This window comes from Stegostoma tigrinum, chromosome 17 (assembly GCF_030684315.1).
Source record: "Stegostoma tigrinum isolate sSteTig4 chromosome 17, sSteTig4.hap1, whole genome shotgun sequence".
In the NCBI taxonomy this organism is placed as follows: Eukaryota; Metazoa; Chordata; class Chondrichthyes; order Orectolobiformes; family Stegostomatidae; genus Stegostoma; species Stegostoma tigrinum.
Genome location: NC_081370.1, coordinates 30,561,217 through 30,582,391, shown reverse-complemented (window position 1 = coordinate 30,582,391; position 21,175 = coordinate 30,561,217). Strand labels below are relative to the sequence as shown.

The following is a 21,175-nucleotide window of genomic DNA, read 5'->3' as shown; positions in this document are numbered from 1 at the left end:
ACTAAAATATTGATTACCAACCATGTGACTTCTCCTTCATTGTTTTGTAACTAATCCCTTGTTATCTTGCCATATCCAACACACTGTGGATTAATTATTCATTTTACATAAACACTCTTGTAGTTAGTTTACATTCTTGCTATTTTGTCTGTACCAAGGATTTCCAGGCAAGCTGGGAGTATGTGGTTGATGTACCAGAATTATGCCTGAGTTCTAACTGTGTAACAGCTACCTCCTTTGCCACTCAACCTTTCCAATATTTTTTTAAACTGTACTTGACTCCAGAAAACTGGCTTGAATTTGTCTCCGTAACTGACTTCGATTAAACTGTTTCACTTTTAGTTCAAATTGCTTTTTAAGGGAATGGCTTTCATGAATGTTGCTTTTTATTTTGAGTTGCCTATTCAGAAGACCTTGACCTGGAAGTTATCCTTCCAAAAAAAAGATGTTGCCTGTTTGAGAGCTATAAATTGTTTTCAAAGTAGCACGTAATAGCACTATACTGAAATCCGCATTTAAATTGGAGGCTCAACCTTGTAATATAATCTATATTGTCAGAATTTAAGTCCAAAGTGTACATTGATGTTTCTGTCTTTTTCATCTCTTCTTGGGTTTTAGGGAATTTTCTTGCTTAGTTGAGACAAGAAAGGAAATTAAATCAACCATTTTCTGGATCTGCTTCAATGTTCTCTGGCGTAAGTGCATAAATTTATCAATTTGTGATTAACTCTGGTGTTCAGGTCCATTTGCAACTCCTTTGACAATGAAATAATTCAAAGCAGCCAATAACTGGACTGCAATAACATGTATAGTTTTTACTGAGAATCTGGAAGTTTCATTTTGTACACAAGTACCAGGTAATGACTAGCCCCAACAAGAGTCCAGTCATCTGCTTGAGTTTAATTTTCATCCCAACTTAAGATATTTGGGAGATGATAGTGGAATACCACTGTACTAGTAATTCTGAGCCAGAGGCTAGTGCTCAGGTGAAACAGACATTCAGTCCCTTCGAGGTTGAGATGAAATTTTGAAATTAAATTTGTAAAAATCTGTTGAAAGCTATAAACTGAACACTATCAAATCTTTATGTAAAATAGCTTTTCATCTGCAATGTCTTGGACGTCACAAATGAACAGTTCCAGGCACAGAAGTAATTGAAGACTGCTCTTGGTAATGGTAGCCAAATACTGTCATTTGATCTAAGCACCCATGGTGGCTTAGTGGTTAGCACTGCCAGGGACCCGTGTTCAATTCTAGCCTTGGGCGACTGTCTGTGTGGAGTTTGCATGTTCTCCCCACGTCTGCATGGGTTTCCTCCAAGTGCTCCGGTTTCCTCCCACAGTCCAAAGATGTGCGGGCTAGGTGGATTGGCCATGCTAAATTGCCCATAGTGTTCAGGGGTGAGGTGGGTTATAGGGGGATAGGTCTGGGTGGGATTCTTCAAGGGGCAGTGTGGAAGTGTTGGGCCGAAGGGCCTGTCTCCATACTGTAGGGAATCTAATCACTCATTTGGTGTACTCATGTCGTTTGAGGGAAATGTGCCATCCATATATGTGAATCTAGATCCACTACGTGTGTTTGATTCTTTAACTGCTTTCAAGTGGCTGAACAAATTATTTAGTTTAAGGGTGATGGGGATGGTCAAGAAATGTTGTCTTTGCCATTGCCTACATTCCTTCAAAGAATAAAACAATATTGACCAGTTTTATTCACCAACTTCATAGCAGTATTGAGGTGGCTGAAACGGAGCTTTCTGCAATGAGTACCTCACTCATTCATTTAGCTCCTTTTGGTACTAACTCCCCCTCTCATTCCTCAGACGACATGTCCATCATGGGCCTCCTGTGGTGCCACAATGATGCCACCTGAAGGTTGCAGGAACAGCAACTCATATTCCGCTTGGGAACCCTGCAACTCAATGGTATCAATGTGGACTTCACCAGCCTCAATCTCCCCTTCCCCCATTGCATCCCAAAACCAACCCAGTTCTTCCCCTACCCCCACTGCATCCCAAAACCAGCCCAGCTCGACCCCTCCCCCCACTGCATCCCAAAACCAGCCCAGCCTGTCTCTGCTTCCCGAACCTGTTCTTCCTCTCTCCCATCCCTTCCTCCCACCTCAAGCCGCACCGCCATTTCCTACCTACCACCTCATCCCACCTCCTTGACCTGTCCGTCTTCCCTGGACTGACCTATCCCCTCCCTACCTCCCCACCTATACTCTCCTCTCCACCTATCTTCGTTTCTCTCCATTTTCGGTCCGCTTCCCCCTCTCTCCCTATTTATTCCAGAACCCTCACCCCATCCCCCTCTCTGAAGGGTCTAGGCCCAAAATGTCAGCTTTTGTGCTCTTGAGATGCTGCTTGGCCTGCTGTGTTCATCCAGCTCCGCACTTTGTTATCACAGTATTGTAGTGGTTCTGTTATTGGACAAATATTCCAGACAATGGGACAAGTACCTGGAGATGAATTCACCCTCCATGATGGCAGCTGGGAGATTGAATAAATATGACTAGAATTAAAATACGAATTTTTTTTTGTTTTAACAAAATGCCCTGATCTAGTTCATGCTAGATTTTATTCCTAAAATACATTCCTGTATGTGACTCCAGATGCAAAACCCTGTGGTTTATTCCTAATTTTATTCTCAAATGTTCAAGTAAATCAATTAGTTTTACCAAATGTGCTTGACTCCTAGTTGCCTTTTCGGCAATAAATGCTGTCCTAGCCAACAATGATGACAGCCCGTGGGAAAAAAACACCTTTTTTTAAAAAAAAAACTGATCATTCAAAATCGACCTGAGCACTGAATACGACACAAGCTGCGTTTAGCATGCAGGAACAAATATATCATAGGTACAATTGGCAGTAAAATTTTTGAACTTTTTTTGTTGTATTAACGTAGCTCTGATAGCAAATCTTTTTCCATTTGTGAAAATTTACTTTTTTCCAGGTTTTACTGTATTAATTGATCATGCATTTTATTGAGATTCTCTTTTAAGAATGGCCATTTATTGTTTGATCACTTATGGGATGTTGGTGTTGCTGGCTGGCCTAGCATTTATTGCCCATGAGGTGGTTCTGGTGAGCTGCCCTTTTTGCACCATTGCAGTCTAGGTGCTGTAGGTAAACCCAGGATGCCTTCAAGGAGGCAATTCCAGGATTTTGGCCCGTTGACACTGAAGGAGCATGATATTCACCATTCACCATTTAAAAATATACCTTGGGAGAAAGTTTCAGTAGATTGTTTCTATATACCTGCTGACCAGGTCTTTCTAGATGGTAATGGTCATGGGTTTGGATGATACTGACTAAGGGTTTTTGAATTTCTACAGTGCATGTTGTGAATTGTATACATTTCCACTACTGACCATCAATGATGGAGAGAGTGAATATTTATGGATGTCATGTTGGTGAAGCAGGTTGCTTTCTCCTGCATGGTGTCAAGTTTCTTGAATGGTGTTGGAGCTGTACTCAAAAGGAGAGTATTCCATTACACTCACGCCTCACTGGTGCCTCTTAAGTGGTAGGCAGGCTGTGGGGAGTGAATTAGTCGCTGTATTCTTCAACTCTGACCTGTGTTGTACCCACTCTTCCTTTATTAGGTGAGTTCGATGCTTATCCTCCATCCCCTTCTGGATGTTGACCATGGGGATTCAGTGATGGTAACACTGAATGTCAAGGGGCAGAGGTTAGATGGTCTCTGTCTCTTATTGGAGATGATCAGTACCTGCCCTTTTTTTTCAGTCACACAAACTTTACTTGCCACTTGTTATCCCATGCTTGGGCATTGTCTAGATCTTGTTACATTTGATCATTGATTCCTTGAGTATGTGAGGACTCGTGAAAGCTACTGAACATTGTGCAGTCATCAGTGAGCGGGAGATGATCATTGATGCTGAAGATGCTTGTACTTAAGACACTGCCCTGATGAACTCCTGCAGAGATGACTGATCCCTAACAACTACAACCATCTTCCCATGTGCCAGGTATGACTCCAACCAACAAGAGAAACTTTCCCACGATTACTATTGACACTAGTTTTGCTTGGACTACATGATCCCACATATGTCAAATATGGATTTGATGTCAAGGTTAGTCACTCACTTTGCACTAGGAATTTGATCATGTTTGAACTTTTGGCTGTAATGAGTCAGGAGCTGAGTGGCTCCAGTGGAACCTAAACCGGACATTGCTGAGTAGGTGCTGCTGGATGTTGATGACACCTTCCATCACTTTGTTAATTGAAAGTAGACTTGGTGGTAATTGGCCTATTTTCCATATTGTCGGGTACATGCCAGAGTTGTGGCTGTGCTGGAACAACTTGGCTAGGAGTGCAGCAAGTTCTGGAACACAAGTCTTGCTGGATTGTTGTCAGGGCCCATAGCCTGTGCAACATCCAGTGTTTCTAGCCATTCCTTGATATTACACGGAGTGAACCAATTTAACATGTTGACCCATGTTTCTTGGTCCTCTAATATTGACCTACCTTGGTATGTGTATCTGGTGGCTAGACTGCAGTTGACCAACTGTGATTTGGACATTTGTCAAGACTGTTTTCTGTTTGTTTGAAAAAGGTGTCTTATTTTAAACATGACCTTTGACTTTAAGTTTTGATCATGTTCACAATTCTCAAATGAATCCTTAGTTTTCTCTGAATATCCTTCGGATGTTTTAGGCTGATGGCTCTGGTTTATTTTGATTTTTCAGCTGTCTTTCTACTTTGTTAAATTTGTGCTGTAAGAAAGGACCATAAAGCCCACAGGATTGTAAATAAAGATCAATAACATTGACTGTGTTTTGGTCAATTTTAGTTTACCTAGTTTATTCTATAGAATTTTCTCCGTATACATATTGTCAAAAAAATCAGCTTTTCTGATGGGAGTCACTTTACAGTGCAGAGCAGAGTTCAACCTGCCCATGGTTACTTGGAGCACATCTGAGCGGTCTCAATGAATTAAGTGATAAACTGGTCTTTTTTTTTGTAATCTTGACCACTTTTTTGTTTTGAATGAAACTTGTTATGCATCACTGTAGTCTTTTTAACCCATTGCCTGTTAGCCTCTGGTATATCAGGAGTGGCAGTATGACTGTATGGACTCTCCAGATGTAGTGCACTAAATCGTGTAGCCTTCAGCTTGTAATGCGGTTTGACTCAGTGCATACAAACACGACTGTTTTCACAAATTGAGCAAAACTATTTTCTGCTATTAATGTTGCATGGATCATCCATATACAGATTTTATGGGAAGGAATTTGTAAGCAAGTTGACATCACATTGAGTTTGACTGGTTGCATTTGTACAGAAGCTCCTACTAAGAAAATTGTGTTTAAAACTAAAATTATTTTATATATTACCCTCTTTTTTTTATTTTCAGATGCATTGTTATAGGTACTTGCGACTTGTAAAATGCAAAATGCCTCTCCATTCCTTCACCCAGCTTCAAACTCCAGTGGCCATTTAAAAAAAAAATTCTTGCAGGTACAGGCAAGAATGCAACAAGTATTAAAGCTTTTAGTGCATTTGCCAATTTAAGATGTTATGAATAACGGTGAATTGGAAAACTGACACTTTGGTTTGCAGTCTTGTGTTCTTATTTGTTCAAGCTGTCTCAAAATCAGAGAAATGAAACTTGGAGGTCGGAATTGAAATGTGTTGTTTTTGCACACAATTGATTGGCACCTAGCTGATATCATAAATGTTAATGCTCTCCGTTACCACTGGTGCATCATGGCAACAGTGTTATCTACGAGATATATTGAAGCCATTGGCTGAGGCTTCCTTTTCATAGTCCCCTCCAAGTTAATTCTACCACCTAGAAAAACTTGCACACCCCCGTTCTCTCAAAATCACTTGAATCCTAACAAGTCTCTTATGGCTACAACTCGGCGTTATACGACTGCTCCTTTGCTGTTACTGCGTCAAAATCCTGATACTCCAATACTGACAGCACTATGTGCCTACATTAAATGGATTTATGCAAGAAAACTGCTTGCTGTCAACTCGTAAGTAACTGAGCTGGGCAACAAATGGTGTTCTTCATAGAAATGTCCACATTTCTTGAATGAGTGAGTTGTTTCAAGGAAGCGCTGAAGCTGTTTTATTTGGAATGCCCCATAAATTCGTAATGTACGGATGAAGGAATGGAGTTTCAGAAGAGCAAAACAATGAAGGATTATTGTGAAAATGTTTAAAACTTCAGGCTTGTGCAGAAGGAGCCAGTTACAAAGTACATATTTGGCTCTGCCTTGACCAATGTGATTCTGTGATGTAGCCTCAAATCCTGTTGAGGTTCGTCTCAGTTGCTGAAGTTAACGAGATCAGTTCCAAAACAAAGTGCATTTAACAACTTAAATAAACCGAGTGGTTTCTTGCTTGCAATTTTTGTTTTTTAAAGATCATGACTTTAAGAACAAACCTGTTGAACTTCTGTCCAGACTTTTTTTTTAATGAAAAATCTATTCTTAATCAAATGTTTCATAGCATCAACAATGATACATTAATGTAGCCTGTTGTTTCCTAAAATTGTGGCTTGTCATAATCCTGGCACATGAACTAAGTTATAATGTGTGATTGACCAATTGTGAATTGTTGTCTTTACCTGAAAGTTAATTTTACAACACAACTTTTACCTTTTACATGTTTGAATCATTTAATTCTTTGTCTCCCAATAATGGCGTATTTTTGTAAACAAAAAAAAGCTACAACGTGTAACTCACTCTGTTTGTTTGTGAACTGTGATACTTAACTGTCCTTCCTGTGTCTAAATTGTTAGTGGCTACATTGTAGAAGCTCAGTGGTTGAGAATGTGGTTTATCACATGCTTGGCAAAAAAAAACAAAGTTCATGTACTTGAATTTGTCTTGTACAAGACAACATTGATTAAACTGTCCAGCATTCTTTGAAACATTCTATTTGTTTGCATGTGTGTTAAGTTTGAATTATGAATTGCTGTAATAGCCGGAATTTTTGGGAAAAGTGAAATGCATCTTTGGCATTGATCATATCAAATCTTGCTGTTAAAATGCAGCAAAGTCGAAACCCTTTGGAGATCAGCAATTCCAATTATTGTGTGTAAACTCAATCTGCGGTTCTCAATTCTAGATGGAATAATTGAATTGTGTTTTGACTCAAAACGTTGTCTTTTCTTGAAAGTTTCTCAGGACAGATTACTTTTCCTCATTTAGATGCATGAGTTTTGATGTTTTTGCTTGGTTCTAAATTAATTGTTGTCATACAAGTCTTCATCTGTTTATTAGTGTTTTAATAATGTGATTTGTATGGCCACACCTGTGTTCAGCGAATTAATAATGTCACTTTATTAAATGTATGATAAACAAGACTGCCGTCTAGTACAAAATCTTTAACCTGTTCTGCCCTTGTTGACAGTTAACCAGAGAAAATGGCATGTGTTTTTATTGTAACTTGCCTGAATGGGAGAACTGGATTGATTGTGCTCTGGAGTAACAAGTATTTGGAGGACTTCAGAGTGAGCTGTCATGCCATAGGTTAAAAGTAAATAAGTGGGTGTCGTGGTTACATTGTAAATAGTACCAAAATCTCTCAAACAGGACTGTATTTGCATTTTTGTGATTATTAGATGGTCCTGCAGCTGATTCTTGGCTCATTTTGAACTATAATGTCAATCTTAAGTTTGATTTTGTTTATATAATGATGATTTATTGTGTGAAATTAGATCTCTATTTAGCCCAGCTATCATTAAGATGATTATCTGGCAATGAGGGTGCTAACTTGAGCAGAGCAGAGGGTGATAGCCAAGTTCAGTACCCATGAGGTCAGCCTCATCTGTGACCTTGGGTTCATGTTGCACAATAGGTGACCCCACCGCATTATACACACATTCACACGCATGCACGCCCTCAGCAGCTCCCTGCTGTTGGACTATAACCTGGTGTTGTGTGATTTTTGAAGTTGAGGTCAATTAAGGTAATGGCTCTTTTTCTTTATATACAAGCAATTGCGCACACAGTTAAATTGCATATTTCCTTAGCCTCTGACTATTCTGGTATTGCAGGTCGTAGCTATGTTACTTTTGTAAGCTCTTATTTGTGATTTATGAAGTTGTTGAAGCAATGGACTGCTGAATGGACAATCCACGATTTTTTTTGGGCTTGGTTTACTGCACACACTGTTAACATGTATGACTGTTTAGCGAATTCATGTCTTCATGTTCCTAAGATTTTGGGTAAGACGTGTAAACCATAGCTTAGTAATGTTTTCTGATTCTCATTGAATGTTGTAACATGCTGTAGGGAATACATTGGTTGATACAACTAATAGCAATATGAAGAAACATTATCTGTCCCAAGTACAGAATATCAGTGTTGCTTGTTGGCATTATATGGAATTGATTACCTAAATTTAGCTATGTGCTCATTGGATTTAATTATGCACCACCAGGAATACATGATGATGCCTTTTCTTGTTACTGTGTTCATCATGTTGCTGGTAATTATTTGGGATTAAGCTTTAGAACATAGAACATAGAACAGTACAGCACAGAACAGGCCTTTCAGCCCACAATGTTGTGCCGACCATTGATCCTCATGTATGCACCCTCAAATTTCTGTGACCATATGCATGTCCAGCAGTCTCTTAAATGATCCCAATGACCTTGCTTCCACAACTGCTGCTGGCAACGCATTCCATGCTCTCACAACTCTCTGTGTAAGGAACCCGCCTCTGACATCCCCTCTATACTTTCCACCAACCAGCTTAAAACTATGACCCCTCGTGCTAGCCATTTCTGCCCTGGGAAATAGTCTCTGGCTATCAACTCTATCTATGCCTCTCATTATCTTGTATACCTCAATTAGGTCCCCTCTCCTCCTCCTTTTCTCCAATGAAAAGAGACCGAGCTCAGTCAACCTCTCTTCATAAGATAAGCCCTCCAGTCCAGGCAGCATCCTGGTAAACCTCCTCTGAACCCTCTCCAAAGCATCCACATCTTTCCTATAATACGGCGACCAGAACTGGACGCAGTATTCCAAGTACGGTCTAACCAAAGTTTTATAGAGCTGCAACAAGATCTCACGACTCTTAAACTCAATCCCCCTGTTAATGAAAACCAAAACACCATATGCTTTCTTAACAACCCTGTCCACTTGGGTGGCCATTTTAAGGGATCTATGTATCTGCACGCCAAGATCCCTCTGTTCCTCCACACTGCCAAGAATCCTATCCTTAATCCTGTACTCAGCTTTCAAATTCGACCTTCCAAAATGCATCGCCTCACATTTATCCAGGTTGAACTCCATCTGCCACCTCTCAGCCCATCTCTGCATCCTGTCAATGTCCCGCTGCAGCCTACAACAGCCCTCTATACTGTCAACGACACCTCCGACCTTTGTATCGTCTGCAAACTTGCTGACCCATCCTTCAATCCCCTCATCCAAGTCATTAATAAAAATTACAAACAGTAGAGGCCCAAGGACAGAGCCCTGTGGAACCCCACTCACCACTGAATTCCAGGCAGAATATTTTCCTTCTACCACTACTACTACCTTTCTGGTGCGTTTTTGGTTCTGGCCATGGAGGCTTTATTGCATTTGACAGACCATTTTTTTTCTTAAATCATGGGTTATGGGCATCACTGGAAGTCTAGCATTTGTCCATCCGTGATTGCTTTTGAAAATGTGATGTTGAGCCTTTTCCTTGAACTGCTGCAGTCCGTGATCTTGAGAACTAATGCATATATCACTTGAAAACATGGCTGTGTTATGTATGTTGTACATTGTCACATGACACATTTATTTTGCCTGCCTTTAAAAACTTTATGGAGCACATGGTAGACAAATTGACATTTCATTGGTCAATTCGCTGAATGAAAGAGATTACATTTCTCAGGAAATGTCTCAGTGCTGTACTAATGCTGTGAATAAGCAGGTGTAGCAGCTATTGTGTATGCGGCAACTGATAAAATAAATGGACAATTTGGATGATAACTGTAGAATGCATTTGCTTGCAAGCCCAAAGATTTTTATCCTGTTGAAATTGTCACTGAATCTTATCTGAATCAGTCAATAGTTTATAACTCAGCTGGAAGTTTTGACAATGTCACTTTTTTCTCAGGCGCACTACTGAGGCACAGTTTTTTTGCCTATTTTCCCACACAAATAGAACGTAGAACATCACAGCGCAGTACAGGCCCTTTGGCCCTCAATGGTTTCACAGGTCGACGCAACAATCTGAATCCCCCTAACCTACACCTATTCCATTATCATCCATATGTCATACTTCCAGGTTTTTGTGTTTTGTCTTTGTTGTCGGAAGGTGCCTTTTTAAGAGTTTAGGCTTGTAGCTGTAATTGTTAAGTATTGTTCAGAATGAGATGTACAGTCACATGTAGGGAAATCTGAGATTGGATCCAATTTTGGCAGGTATTTTGTAATTTGATGGCCCAGGAGAATCTTCCCAAGCATTTTCTATAGTTGGCGAACTGGATGCAGTTCATAATGGAGCTTAGTGAATGTACTGTTTCGAAGGACAAGTTCTAATAAGGTCATATGTTTATTCTAAATCTGTACTTTATTTGCACAGTGTATTACATCTGACATGAAATGTTAATGAATTCACAAAGATCAGACTGTACGATGTATGTGAAATGTAGTAGTCCAAGCTGTGATGGTTTCACAACCAGAAGTAAGAAATGACATTTTGTTTAAGGTGTTACTTCTATTCAGCCTAACTGAAATTGTTTAAAGAACAGTCAGTAATTTCGTTTTTTCATAGCCCATTTTAGCTGGAGTAAAAGCAGGGCTAGACGTAATTCTGAATGTTTTTTGTGGTTATGTGAAGCAACTGCAGCTTGCAGTAATAATCGTACTAGCTTTTTGCCATGGATCTTACTCATTGTGACATTGTTTTGGATTTAAGTTGGGTTTGCCAGTTATAAATTTTCTGTTTTGGTTTGTTTGAATTCATAAACATGGCCTCTGTTTTACAGTGACTAGATAAATCTAATTTTGTTTTAATTACATGGAGTTCTGTGATTATACCATGATGCCATACTTGCCTTGTGATTTGTTGTTCTGCTTTTTGTTAAAACAGCAAACTTGCAGTTTAGTGCTTGATGTAGATGACTGCCACCATGAATGGTACTGCAGTTATGTTATGAACTTTCTGTTTCACCCGTTCTTCGCCCCTGACACCAGATTTCTCTCCCGTAGCATACTACTTGAGGTTATAAATCAGAGATTGACCCCCCCCCACCCCTGAGAAACAAAACTGAAACACCCAACGAGGAGCACTTTGCCTATAATCTGTTTTAAAAGGAGTGTGAAAAGGGGTATAACCTGTCTTTCAGCAACTTCTAGTGGTTAAATCAAATAAATTCCTGACATTCACTTTACAATCAACACAACTTTATTTATGTGACTCTGAACAAATTAATTAAACTATCAGCAAACTGAACAAATCCCTTCTAACTACTAACTATTCCTGAATAGAGCAAGATTCTAATGATATGGTGTTCCAATAAATACAAGTCCGACTTGTGCAGCAAAACAGTAGAATTTAGCGTCTCAAAATTACAGCCAGATTTCTTCCGGAATGCTCTGCTCTGTGCCTTCTCTGTCAAACGTTCTGTCAGGAAATTAACTAGTTGTGCCCTAGGTATCTTTTTGAATTAGATGGTGTTTTCTCTGAAATGTTCTGTAAAACTGCTGCTTGGCCTGTTAACTGTACAGCCTTTTGATACAAGTATGTGTGCTCTCTGTACTTGCAGACTTTCAAGCTGCTCACAGACATTTTTCTATCCCTAGAGTCTTTTTTAAAGCATATCTTTCAAAGGGACCATATAATACTGTCGCTGCTAGCATTTTAACTTAACACTTTGCAATGTAGAAGATGCAATGTTTACCAATGCATTATTTCCCAAATTTGCAGTTGATGGTGCCATCTACCCTTCTGGGAGCAAGAGTTTCGTGTCGAGTTTAATGTTATGTATGTACTATTGAATGTTTGCTCTTAGGATTATGATCCAAACACTGATTTGTTGCCTTGTCTCAATGGAAGTACCAATGTTTTGTAACTAGAGACCTTGGGTTTATGCTCCACTGCAAAAATAATCCATGTTTTTTAGTCTGATGTGAGTGTTGTAATGAGAAAGTGTTACCTTAGTTACTCGAGATGAGATGGAGTTTTTAAAACTGGGATCTTGTCTGTCTTATGTTGTCAAAATCTGGCGATATTCCAAGAAATACAAGGGAGTTCTCATTGTGTCTCAACTAATGTTTGCCTTCTCTGCTGTGTTACAATATGAAGTGAACAGGTTAATCTGTCATGGTTTATGGTTGACAGGTGGAAATTAACCAAGGAGTACCATTTACTCTCTCTTTGAAAAAGATCTCATGGAACTGTTTAAAATTCAGTTTAAATTCACAACTCTTGAAAGTGTATTGAATGTATTAGTACTGACAAAGCAAGATGCTGAACTAAATAGGAAGGTCATGGTGTTTAAGTTGCCTGTCCCAGGGGACCGTAGGTTTGCTGTCACATTAGAGAGAGATGATTCATGGTGGTTTAACCAGTAGTTCATGGTAACTTGACCCGCTGCAGGAATCTTTGATTGCCGTTGCCCCTGGAGTCAGCTTGGATCACTAGTCAGTGGCACTGCTACTCTTGGCTAGCATAGCCTGTGTGTGTGTGTGTGTGTGTGTGTGTGTGTGTGTGTGTGAGAGAGACTTCTCTCTGTTAACATTACTTCACTGTTATCGGTTAATTGAACTTTTATGGCCAACTAGAATTGTGCAATAAATGCTGGCCTTATTAGTAGTGATAGCAACTGAAATTAATACTAAAATTATTTCAACAAATGGGCATAATTATGTCGAAATAATACTGAATCATCTGAATACATTGAACACGACCTCAAGTTGGCCCAGATCTTGTGGATGAATATCGGTAATGCTGTCAATGCATGTTTTTTTGTGTAAGCTGGGTACCACATTCTAGATGGTGCAAGTGCACTTAACACAAATTAAGTGCAGTCATCAGGAGGCTCTTGTCATGTCTTGTTCTTCCACAAATTTTGCTATGCTGACACTTTTTTCTGAGAGACTTGGTAACAAACAGTAAAATTTCAGCTCTTAATCATTAGGCACCCATAACAAGGCAGGGAAGATTAGAACTTCTGCAAGTGCAATTTTAATGGTCTGTTGAGTTTTAGTCAATGCCAAGCAATGTTTAGCACTGAATTATTCTTTCACCTGAGTGGACTCTCATTGCTTCAGATTTTTTGTGTTCGATTTCAAACAAAGTTTTTTAAATTTGACTTTTTTTAACCATTTACTTTTGTCTGCCTTCTCTCTGTCATCTATCAGACTCTCTTTATCTTTACAAAAATGATGTTACATTGTATTATCTATTCCAACTTTATTGTGATTCAAAATATTTGATTTAAACTCTTTCATTTGATTAGGCTAAGGAGACGTGGAACTGCACTGTTTGTGTAGATCCCATATCCTCTGAGGATTAAACAGCTGTTTTGACAATTTAAGAACTGCAGGTTTTTATGTAAAAGCCAGCGTGACCACAAGATCGATGACATTACTGACCTTGATGACCTTGAGTGAATATTGAACGTATATCTTGAACTTGCCAAAAACCTGAGCAAAGGGATCTTCTAATTTTCATGAGGGGGAGATGGAGATACAGTTATTTGAAATGCATTTATACAATATCCATTACCATAATCACAGTATCTTTGTCACAGGAATATCCGTGCAATATAGTGATAGAACTATGGGGCAAGAACTGAAAAATGGAATTAGGGTAGTCAGATCTTTTGGGCCAAATAGCTGCCTCCATATTAGATTATATAGTCAATATTCTCCAGGGCCACTTCTAAAAATAGAAATCCAGGGGTCTAATTTGATTTTTAAACATTCATTTAGTTTCTGGTGTGCTTGGTGTAACTGAACACTGTTGTATGGTCAGATCTTGCAAAGGCTATGGTGAAGCTTTGATTCTTGATTACTTCATGACAGTAGCCCTCTAATCTGGATGGCCAATATTACAAGAATAATGCACTATGAACAAAAGGACACAATTTAGACAAATCATCTGATTAGAAGTTAAGCATAGCCTTACGAAAGGTGAGTCATGCCTAATGAATCTACTTGATTTTCTTTGTTTAGGGCACTAACTGCATATAACTACTTGCACTTCCAGAGGCATTTATTTAAGGTATTGATGCAAATTGCTGTGTGCACTGGAAGTAGATTGGGATATAGGAAGAAGAGAGGAATGTTAAGTGGTCTGTTTGATTCATATGCAGTAACTAGTGATGATCACTAGGGATTTGTACTGGCACTTTAGCTGTTAGCTGTACTTATCGATAAATTGGATGAATAAATAGTGTTTAAATTTTCAGATGAGAACTTAAATAAAAGGCAGACTTTTTTTAAAAAAAGATAACAAGATTGAGGCAGACTGGGCCTTACATCCATTAAGTCTACTTTACCATTTAGTATGGTCGTGACTGATGTTGGACTTCACCTTCTTTCTCTCTTGCCTACTACTGATATGCTTTGATCTTCTAGAACAACAAAATGCTGTATTGTTCAAAACTTAGATAGTCCGTGATGAAGTATCCGTAAGCCCGTAAGGTAGAGATGTCCAAAAATATGCAGCACCTTCAGAGAAGAAATTTGTTTGCATCTCAGTTCTTAAATTATCGATCCCTTCTCCTGAGCCTGTGTCTTTGTTCCTAAACTCAACAACAGCCAGGAGAAGCAACATCTGTCTATCCTGTTAAATATGCTCAGAATTTGAAGTGCTTCATTTGAGATTAGTCAAGCACCAGGACAGCCGCAGTGGATCTTGTGGCTGTTTCAGTTTGTCTGGGTACAAGTTCTGTTGCCTAAGCACATGACAGGTGACTCCCATTGGGTATTGAGTCTTGACACAATGTGGTAGGGCCCTGGAAACCAAGCCTTGTTGTTGCTAAGGTAGATTAACAGGAGACTGGATGAATGCAGCAAGCCAGGCCACATCTGGAGCAAAGGAGAAGTCAACATTCTGGGTATTGTCCTCCTTTAGTATCGGGTGTAGGGGTAGAGGGAGCTGCAGATATAGTGGTGGGGAGTGGGAAGGGTAGCAGGACGGCAGTGAGAGGTGGACATGGGTAGGAGGTATGACCTGTTTGGTGGTTGAGGGATGAATCTGGTTGGTGGCTGGAAGGGAGGGTCAGAAAGTAGATTGGAAGGGAGGTTTGGGGCCGAAATAATAGGTAGGAAGGTTCTGGATGTAAGTTTGCTCGCTGAGCTGGAAGGTTCGTTTTCAGGTAGGAAGGTTATTTGAAATTATAGAATTCAGTGTTGTGTCCTTCAGGCTGCAGGGTGACCTTCAATTCAAGGTGATGTTCTTCAGTTTGTTCTTGTTTTGCAGTGTCACAGAGTCAGGGTGCAAATTTGAAGAACAACACCTTATCTTCCACCTGGGCACCCTACAGCCTGGAGGACACAACATTGAATTCTCCAATTTCAAATGACCTGCCTATCCACCCGCTGGATCCCTTTTCCAGCCCCACCACCTCCCTTCCGTTCCACCTTCTGACCCACCCACACATTGACCAACCAGGTCATATAAACTATCAGTGTCAACCAAACACTACCATTCTGCTTCCCCTCCTGCCCCCCACCCCCCCATCCCTTTATCTGCAGCTGCCTCTACCCCCACATCCAGCCCTGAAGAAGGGTAAACCTGAAATGTTGATTGCTCCTTTCCTCCAGATGCTGCCTGGTTTGCTGTGGTCTTCCAGTCTCTTGTCTGTCTACCTTGGATTCCAGCATCTGGAGTTTTTTTTGTCTCATTGTTTGCTTGAGGTGGTTGCAATTATAAAAATTTGATTAAGCCATTGAATTGCTCAATTTTTACATAACTATCTAATAGGAGTGAGGAATAGATGCTTTCTTCTTCACCCAGCTGGATGTTGTATTGTTCAAAACACTAAGCTGTTGCTTAGTTGCTGGGCAAGAGGCAAAGGTTTGTCATTATGTTGAACCACTTCATAACTTCTCCTGATTAGTTTCTCAATCAAAAAATTACCTTTTGGGCAAAACTGTCCTGAACACACCCACCAAATGGTGCTAAGGTGCTTAGCATTCTCACCACAGTTCGAATAAGGTAACATTGTCTCCACAACTCTTAATGAGTTCCAGTAACTCAGTTTTAACTTGCAGACATTTAATTGCAGAACTTCGTTGGTTTAGAGTAGATTCTTTTCAGACTTCAGTCTACAGTTCAAAAAATAAAAAGCTTTATAATTGACACATACTGAGCAAAGCTTTAACCTATCTAGAAGCTCATTTCAGTTAAGATTATTAGCTGACCATTAATTTGAGGATGACTTTAGCTTGTTTCAAGTTCCTCCCATGGGTCTTCAATATAGCCCAAAGTAGTATAGCTGTAACAAGTGTAATTGTACACAACATGGTGCCAAAGTGAGCCTTGTAAAGAGGACAAGCATTGGAACTGAAGTAGCAGGTTTATTTAATGTTTATACTGAATGTGGAGATTTGTCACACTTGTGCAGAGTCCTCCTGCCTGCCTTGAGCGCTCAGTTATGCTATTTGCAGTTATAAGGTGCAGGTGAGTGACTATAACAAGAGATGTAAAACTGCAAAAACTTTCATTTGAGGTCCTGTGGAACGACCTGAGGTGGGTGGAGTTGCATAGTTCTGGCTGCAGTGGACCCAGCAGCAGACTGCAATATATCTGACAGTCAGAAGTGACAAATTCCACTGATAGTGCTTGGAGAGTGTGGCAGCGCAGTGGGCATGTCAGTCTGAGGGGAAACCCACCTCTCCCATGGACCTAACCCTATTCCAATGGCTGTTTCTTGGAACACTTGCACACTTGTTTTATGCAGAGCAGAAGAGGTGATGATGAACTACAAAGGCACCCTGTCAACCATGTTAATTCCTTGCAAGCAAAAGGTCAAGCTGAATCACAGACCCAAGGTGGCAGATGTCTGAGTTTAAGTCACAACTCTCAAGTTGCTGACAGAGCTGCATCTTCAGGAAATCGCTTAATTGTTAGTTGCATGCTTTAGATGCTAAACATGGTATCAGTACAACATTTGGATTTGGCATGTTCAAAACTCTTAGATTTTGTGAGGAAGCTGATGGACTGCCCTGTCCACTTGACAGTTTGTGCTTTCAAGTCATCCATTCTCTTATGTAGTCTGGACCAGAAGCTCCTGACTTCCACCCTTTGCAGCAGGGCCAGGATGCAAGATTGTTCTCCGGGTACCCTAGGGAGTTATAATAATCAGTTTTGCTAATTTGTGTTTGAATTTCCCAGTAACCACATAGTTCTACAAGTTGCAATTTTCTGAACACTTGCTTGGCTAAAGTAGAATGATAGTGGATCTGAGATGCACACAGCCTGCTCAGTCTGCTTCCATTGCACCCAACAGCTTTCAGTATCTGAAAGGGGTAATGAGACCAGGCCCATCAATTACTGGTAATAGAAAATAGAGACAGGTGAATAACTATTAAAATGCTTGGTCATTGGTCATGAGTGAGAAGGGCAATGGTTGAGATGGTGAGATATCCCAATCTCTGGACTGGTGGTCTACCTTTTTGTGACAGGACTAATTTATTGTTTGTCTGGATTAACAGGAAAATGGAAACCGTTCTGCCTTTACTCCATTTTTTTTGACAAATATAAATTTGGACTTATGTCCCTTATTTATTCAAATTTCTTGAATAAGGCACACTGTCCAAGAATCTCTACTTGAAGGTTGCTTGTTGAAGAAAAATGTGTGGATTATGTAAAGTGTTGCACTCGGCTTTGTTTTTTTTTTCAGATTTTGCAGGGCCACCTAGATTGGAACCTGAATATTGAAGAGTGTGTGATCTTTAGGAACTGTTAATTAATGATGATGCTAGCACAACAGAGAGGGACGACCTAAATTCAGGACACCTGGCTATAGAAGCAATCAGGATGCATTTAAGTGATAAAGGCAAGAGGTCACAGTGTGAGTTGTGTGCAGTAAACATATAGGAGTACAGGATATTAAATAATGGGAATTTCTTAAGAGGATACATTGATTATCCTGGGGGTTATTAAACTTGCATGTGGACTGAAAAAATCAGATGTTGGGGAAGTACTCTTGTTGAGGAATTCATTGGACGTTTTCAGGACAGATTCTTAGACTAGTATGTTATGGCACCAACCAGAGGGCAGGCTATGCTAGACCTGGTTCTGACCAATGAGAGACAGGATTAATTAGTGACCTCCCAGAGAAAGCACCCCTGAGGAGTAGTGACCATAATGATTTGAATTTTACATCCTGTCTCAGGGAAAGAAGTATGAATCCAAAACTACTACTTCAGGGACATTCTGAGGTCATGAAAGCAGAGCTAGCAAAAGTGAACTTGCAATCTAGGTTAAGGATTGATCAAAGGGGATGTTCCAAAAAGTCCAATAGATGCATTCTAACAAATAAAAATTCTAAGGATGAACTCCATGGACTGAAAGAAAAAAACTATGTACAATTGTGGAAAGATAGGTAGTGGGCCTGAAGATTGCTGTTCTTTATGTTCTGTCTAAAGAAGTGTAGAAAGGTGAACAAGGAGGGAAAATTTAGAGTTTGAGAGAAAGTCAGTCAAAAACAAGAAAAGTTTCTTCAAATATATGTAAAAAAGTTAATAAATTGTGTTGGTCTGACAGAAAAGGAATCTGAGGAACAAGTAATAGAAGATAAAGGTTAGCAGATGAATTGAACAGATGTTTTGCAATGGTTCTCAATAGAGGGGATGAAGTATCATCCTGTAAATAGTTGTAAATCACGAATTGAAAGGGATGGAGGAACGTCAAGGAAGTACAAATACCAATGAGTAGTGCTGAGTAAATAATTGGAATTTTTGAGTTGACAAGTCCCTGGGTCCTGATGGATTTCATCCTAGGGTCTTAGAGCTACTAGTGAGATAATTGTGCTCCGTTTTATGTTCCAAAACTTTAAGATTCAGGGGCGGTTCTTTTTAGATTGGAGAATAACTAATCTAACTCCTTTTTTTTTCAAAAAAGAGAGGAAGGCAGAAAACAAACACTATACTGGAAGGGTGGATTCGTAAGTTTGCTGATGACATGAAGGTTGGTGGAGTTGTGGACAGCGTGGAGGGCTGTCGTAGGTTGCAACAGGACAGGATGCAGAGCTGGGCGAAGAGGTGGCAGCCCAGCAAAGCTTGAAGTGATTCATTTTGGAAGGCCAAATTTGAACGCAAAATACAGGGTTAATGGCAGACCTCTCAGCAGTGTGGAGGGGTAGAGGGATCTTGGGGGTCCACGTGCATAGATTCCTCAAAGTTGCTACCCAAGTTGATAGGGTTGTAAGGAAGGCGTATGGTGTGTTGACTTTCGTCGGCAGGAAAGTTGAGTTTAAGAGCCGTGAGGTTATGTTGCAGCACTGTAAAACCCTGGTTTAGACCATGCTTCGAATATTGTGTTCATTTCTGGTTGCCTCATTATAGGAAGGATGAGGGTGCAGAAGAGATTTACCAGGATGCTGCCTGGACTGAAGGGCAAGTCTAATGAGGAAAGGGTGAGGGAGCTAGGGCTTTTCTCGTTGGAACAAAGAAAGATCAGAGGTGACTTGATAGAAGTGTCCAAGATGAGAGGCATAGAAAGAGTGGATAGCCAGAGACTTTTCCCAGGCTTCAAATGACTATTACGAGGAGGCATAATTTCAAGGTATTGGAGGAAGGAATAGGAGAGATGTCAGAGATAGGCTCTTCACACAGAGTGGTGGACGTGTGGAATGCGCTATACTCTAGGGACTTTTAAGCGACTCTTGGCTAGGCACGAGAATAGTAAAATGTAGGATATGCAGTGTAGATTGATCTTAGTAGGACAAAAGGGCCTGTACCTTGCTGTTGTATATACTACAGACCAAGTGGCTTAGCAGGTCATAGGGCAAGTGTTGTAACAGAGCACGTGGGTCTATTTCAAGGTAATCTGGCTGAGCCGACATAGTTTTGACAAAGGGAGATCATGTCTAACTAATTTATTGCAGTTTTTTGAACAAGTAACTGGTGATGTGGATAAAGGGCAACCGTGGATGTATTGTACTTACATTTCTGGAAGGCATTGGATAAGGTGCCACCTCAAAGGTTAGGGCAGAAAGTTAAAATTTTGTGGTGATGGGTTTACATATTGTCTTGGATGGAAGATTGACTAACTGGAAGATTTAAGTAGGAGTAAATGTCTTTTTTTTCAGTCTGATAGAATGTCACAAATGGCATTTCACAGAGTTGGTGCTGAGACCTCAATTCTTTACAATTAAATAAATTTTTTGGATAAAGGGAGAGAAGATGTGGTCACTGCATTTTCTGATGATGCAAAGATCAGTAAGACGATGAGTTATGATGAGGACATAATCATCCAAAGGGATATAGCTTGTCAGTGAGCAAACATCTGGCAAATGAGGTATAATGTGGAAAGTTTGAAATTGTGCATTTTGGCAGAAAGCATTAAAAAGATTGAAATGGCGGGAGATTACAGACTTGTGAGATGCAGAGTGGTCTGGATGTCTGAGAAAATGAATTGCAGGAAGTTAGTATGTAGGTTCAATAAGTAATCTGGAAAGCTGGTTTATTGTGAAGGGACTTGACTTGAATGCAAGAGTAGGGACGTTATGCTTCAGTTATACAGGACATGGGTAAGATCGCATTGGGAGTGTCACCATACTTGCAGAAGGTTGTTAATGCAGTCACACATTTCTGGTGTTCTAGTGCCTTTTTAGGAAAGGCTAGACAGGCTTGGCCGGTATTCTCTGGAGTTTAGGAGAGTCAGAGGTAATTTAGTTAAAACACAAGATCCTTAGGGGACTTGACTAAGTGGATGTGGAAGGGATGTTTCCTCTTGTGGAAGAATCTAGAAATGGAGGTCATAGTTTAAAATAAGAGGTCCCCTATATATGATACAGATGGGAAAATGTTTTGTCTGGAGATTGAATCTTTGGAATTCCCTTCCTCAAAAGGTAGTGGCAGAATCTTTAAAGACAGAGATGGATTGACCAAAGGGATGAACGCAATTAGGGGTGTGCAGGAATGTAGACTTAAGGTTAAAAATCAGATCAGCCATGATTCTTATTGAATGGCAGAGCAAGCTTGAAGGATCAAATGGCTTACTCTTGTTTGTTCCTG

At 40.0% G+C, this 21,175-nt stretch overlaps 1 protein-coding gene across 5 annotated transcripts in view; it reads left to right on the top strand.

Annotated features, from left to right (window-relative positions):
- Positions 1-21,175, top strand: part of rras2 (RAS related 2) — an 89,997-nt gene that overhangs the window by 33,435 nt on the left and 35,387 nt on the right. Inside the window, exon 1 of one of the 5 annotated variants that reach the window (XM_059652049.1) lies at positions 669-695. The exons of the other annotated variants lie outside the window; for them this stretch is intronic. Coding sequence (XP_059508032.1) covers positions 684-695 — 12 coding nt within the window. The 5' untranslated portion in view covers positions 669-683. Of the gene's footprint in view, positions 1-668; positions 696-21,175 lie in introns of those variants that run through there. 5 annotated transcript variants of the gene reach the window in all.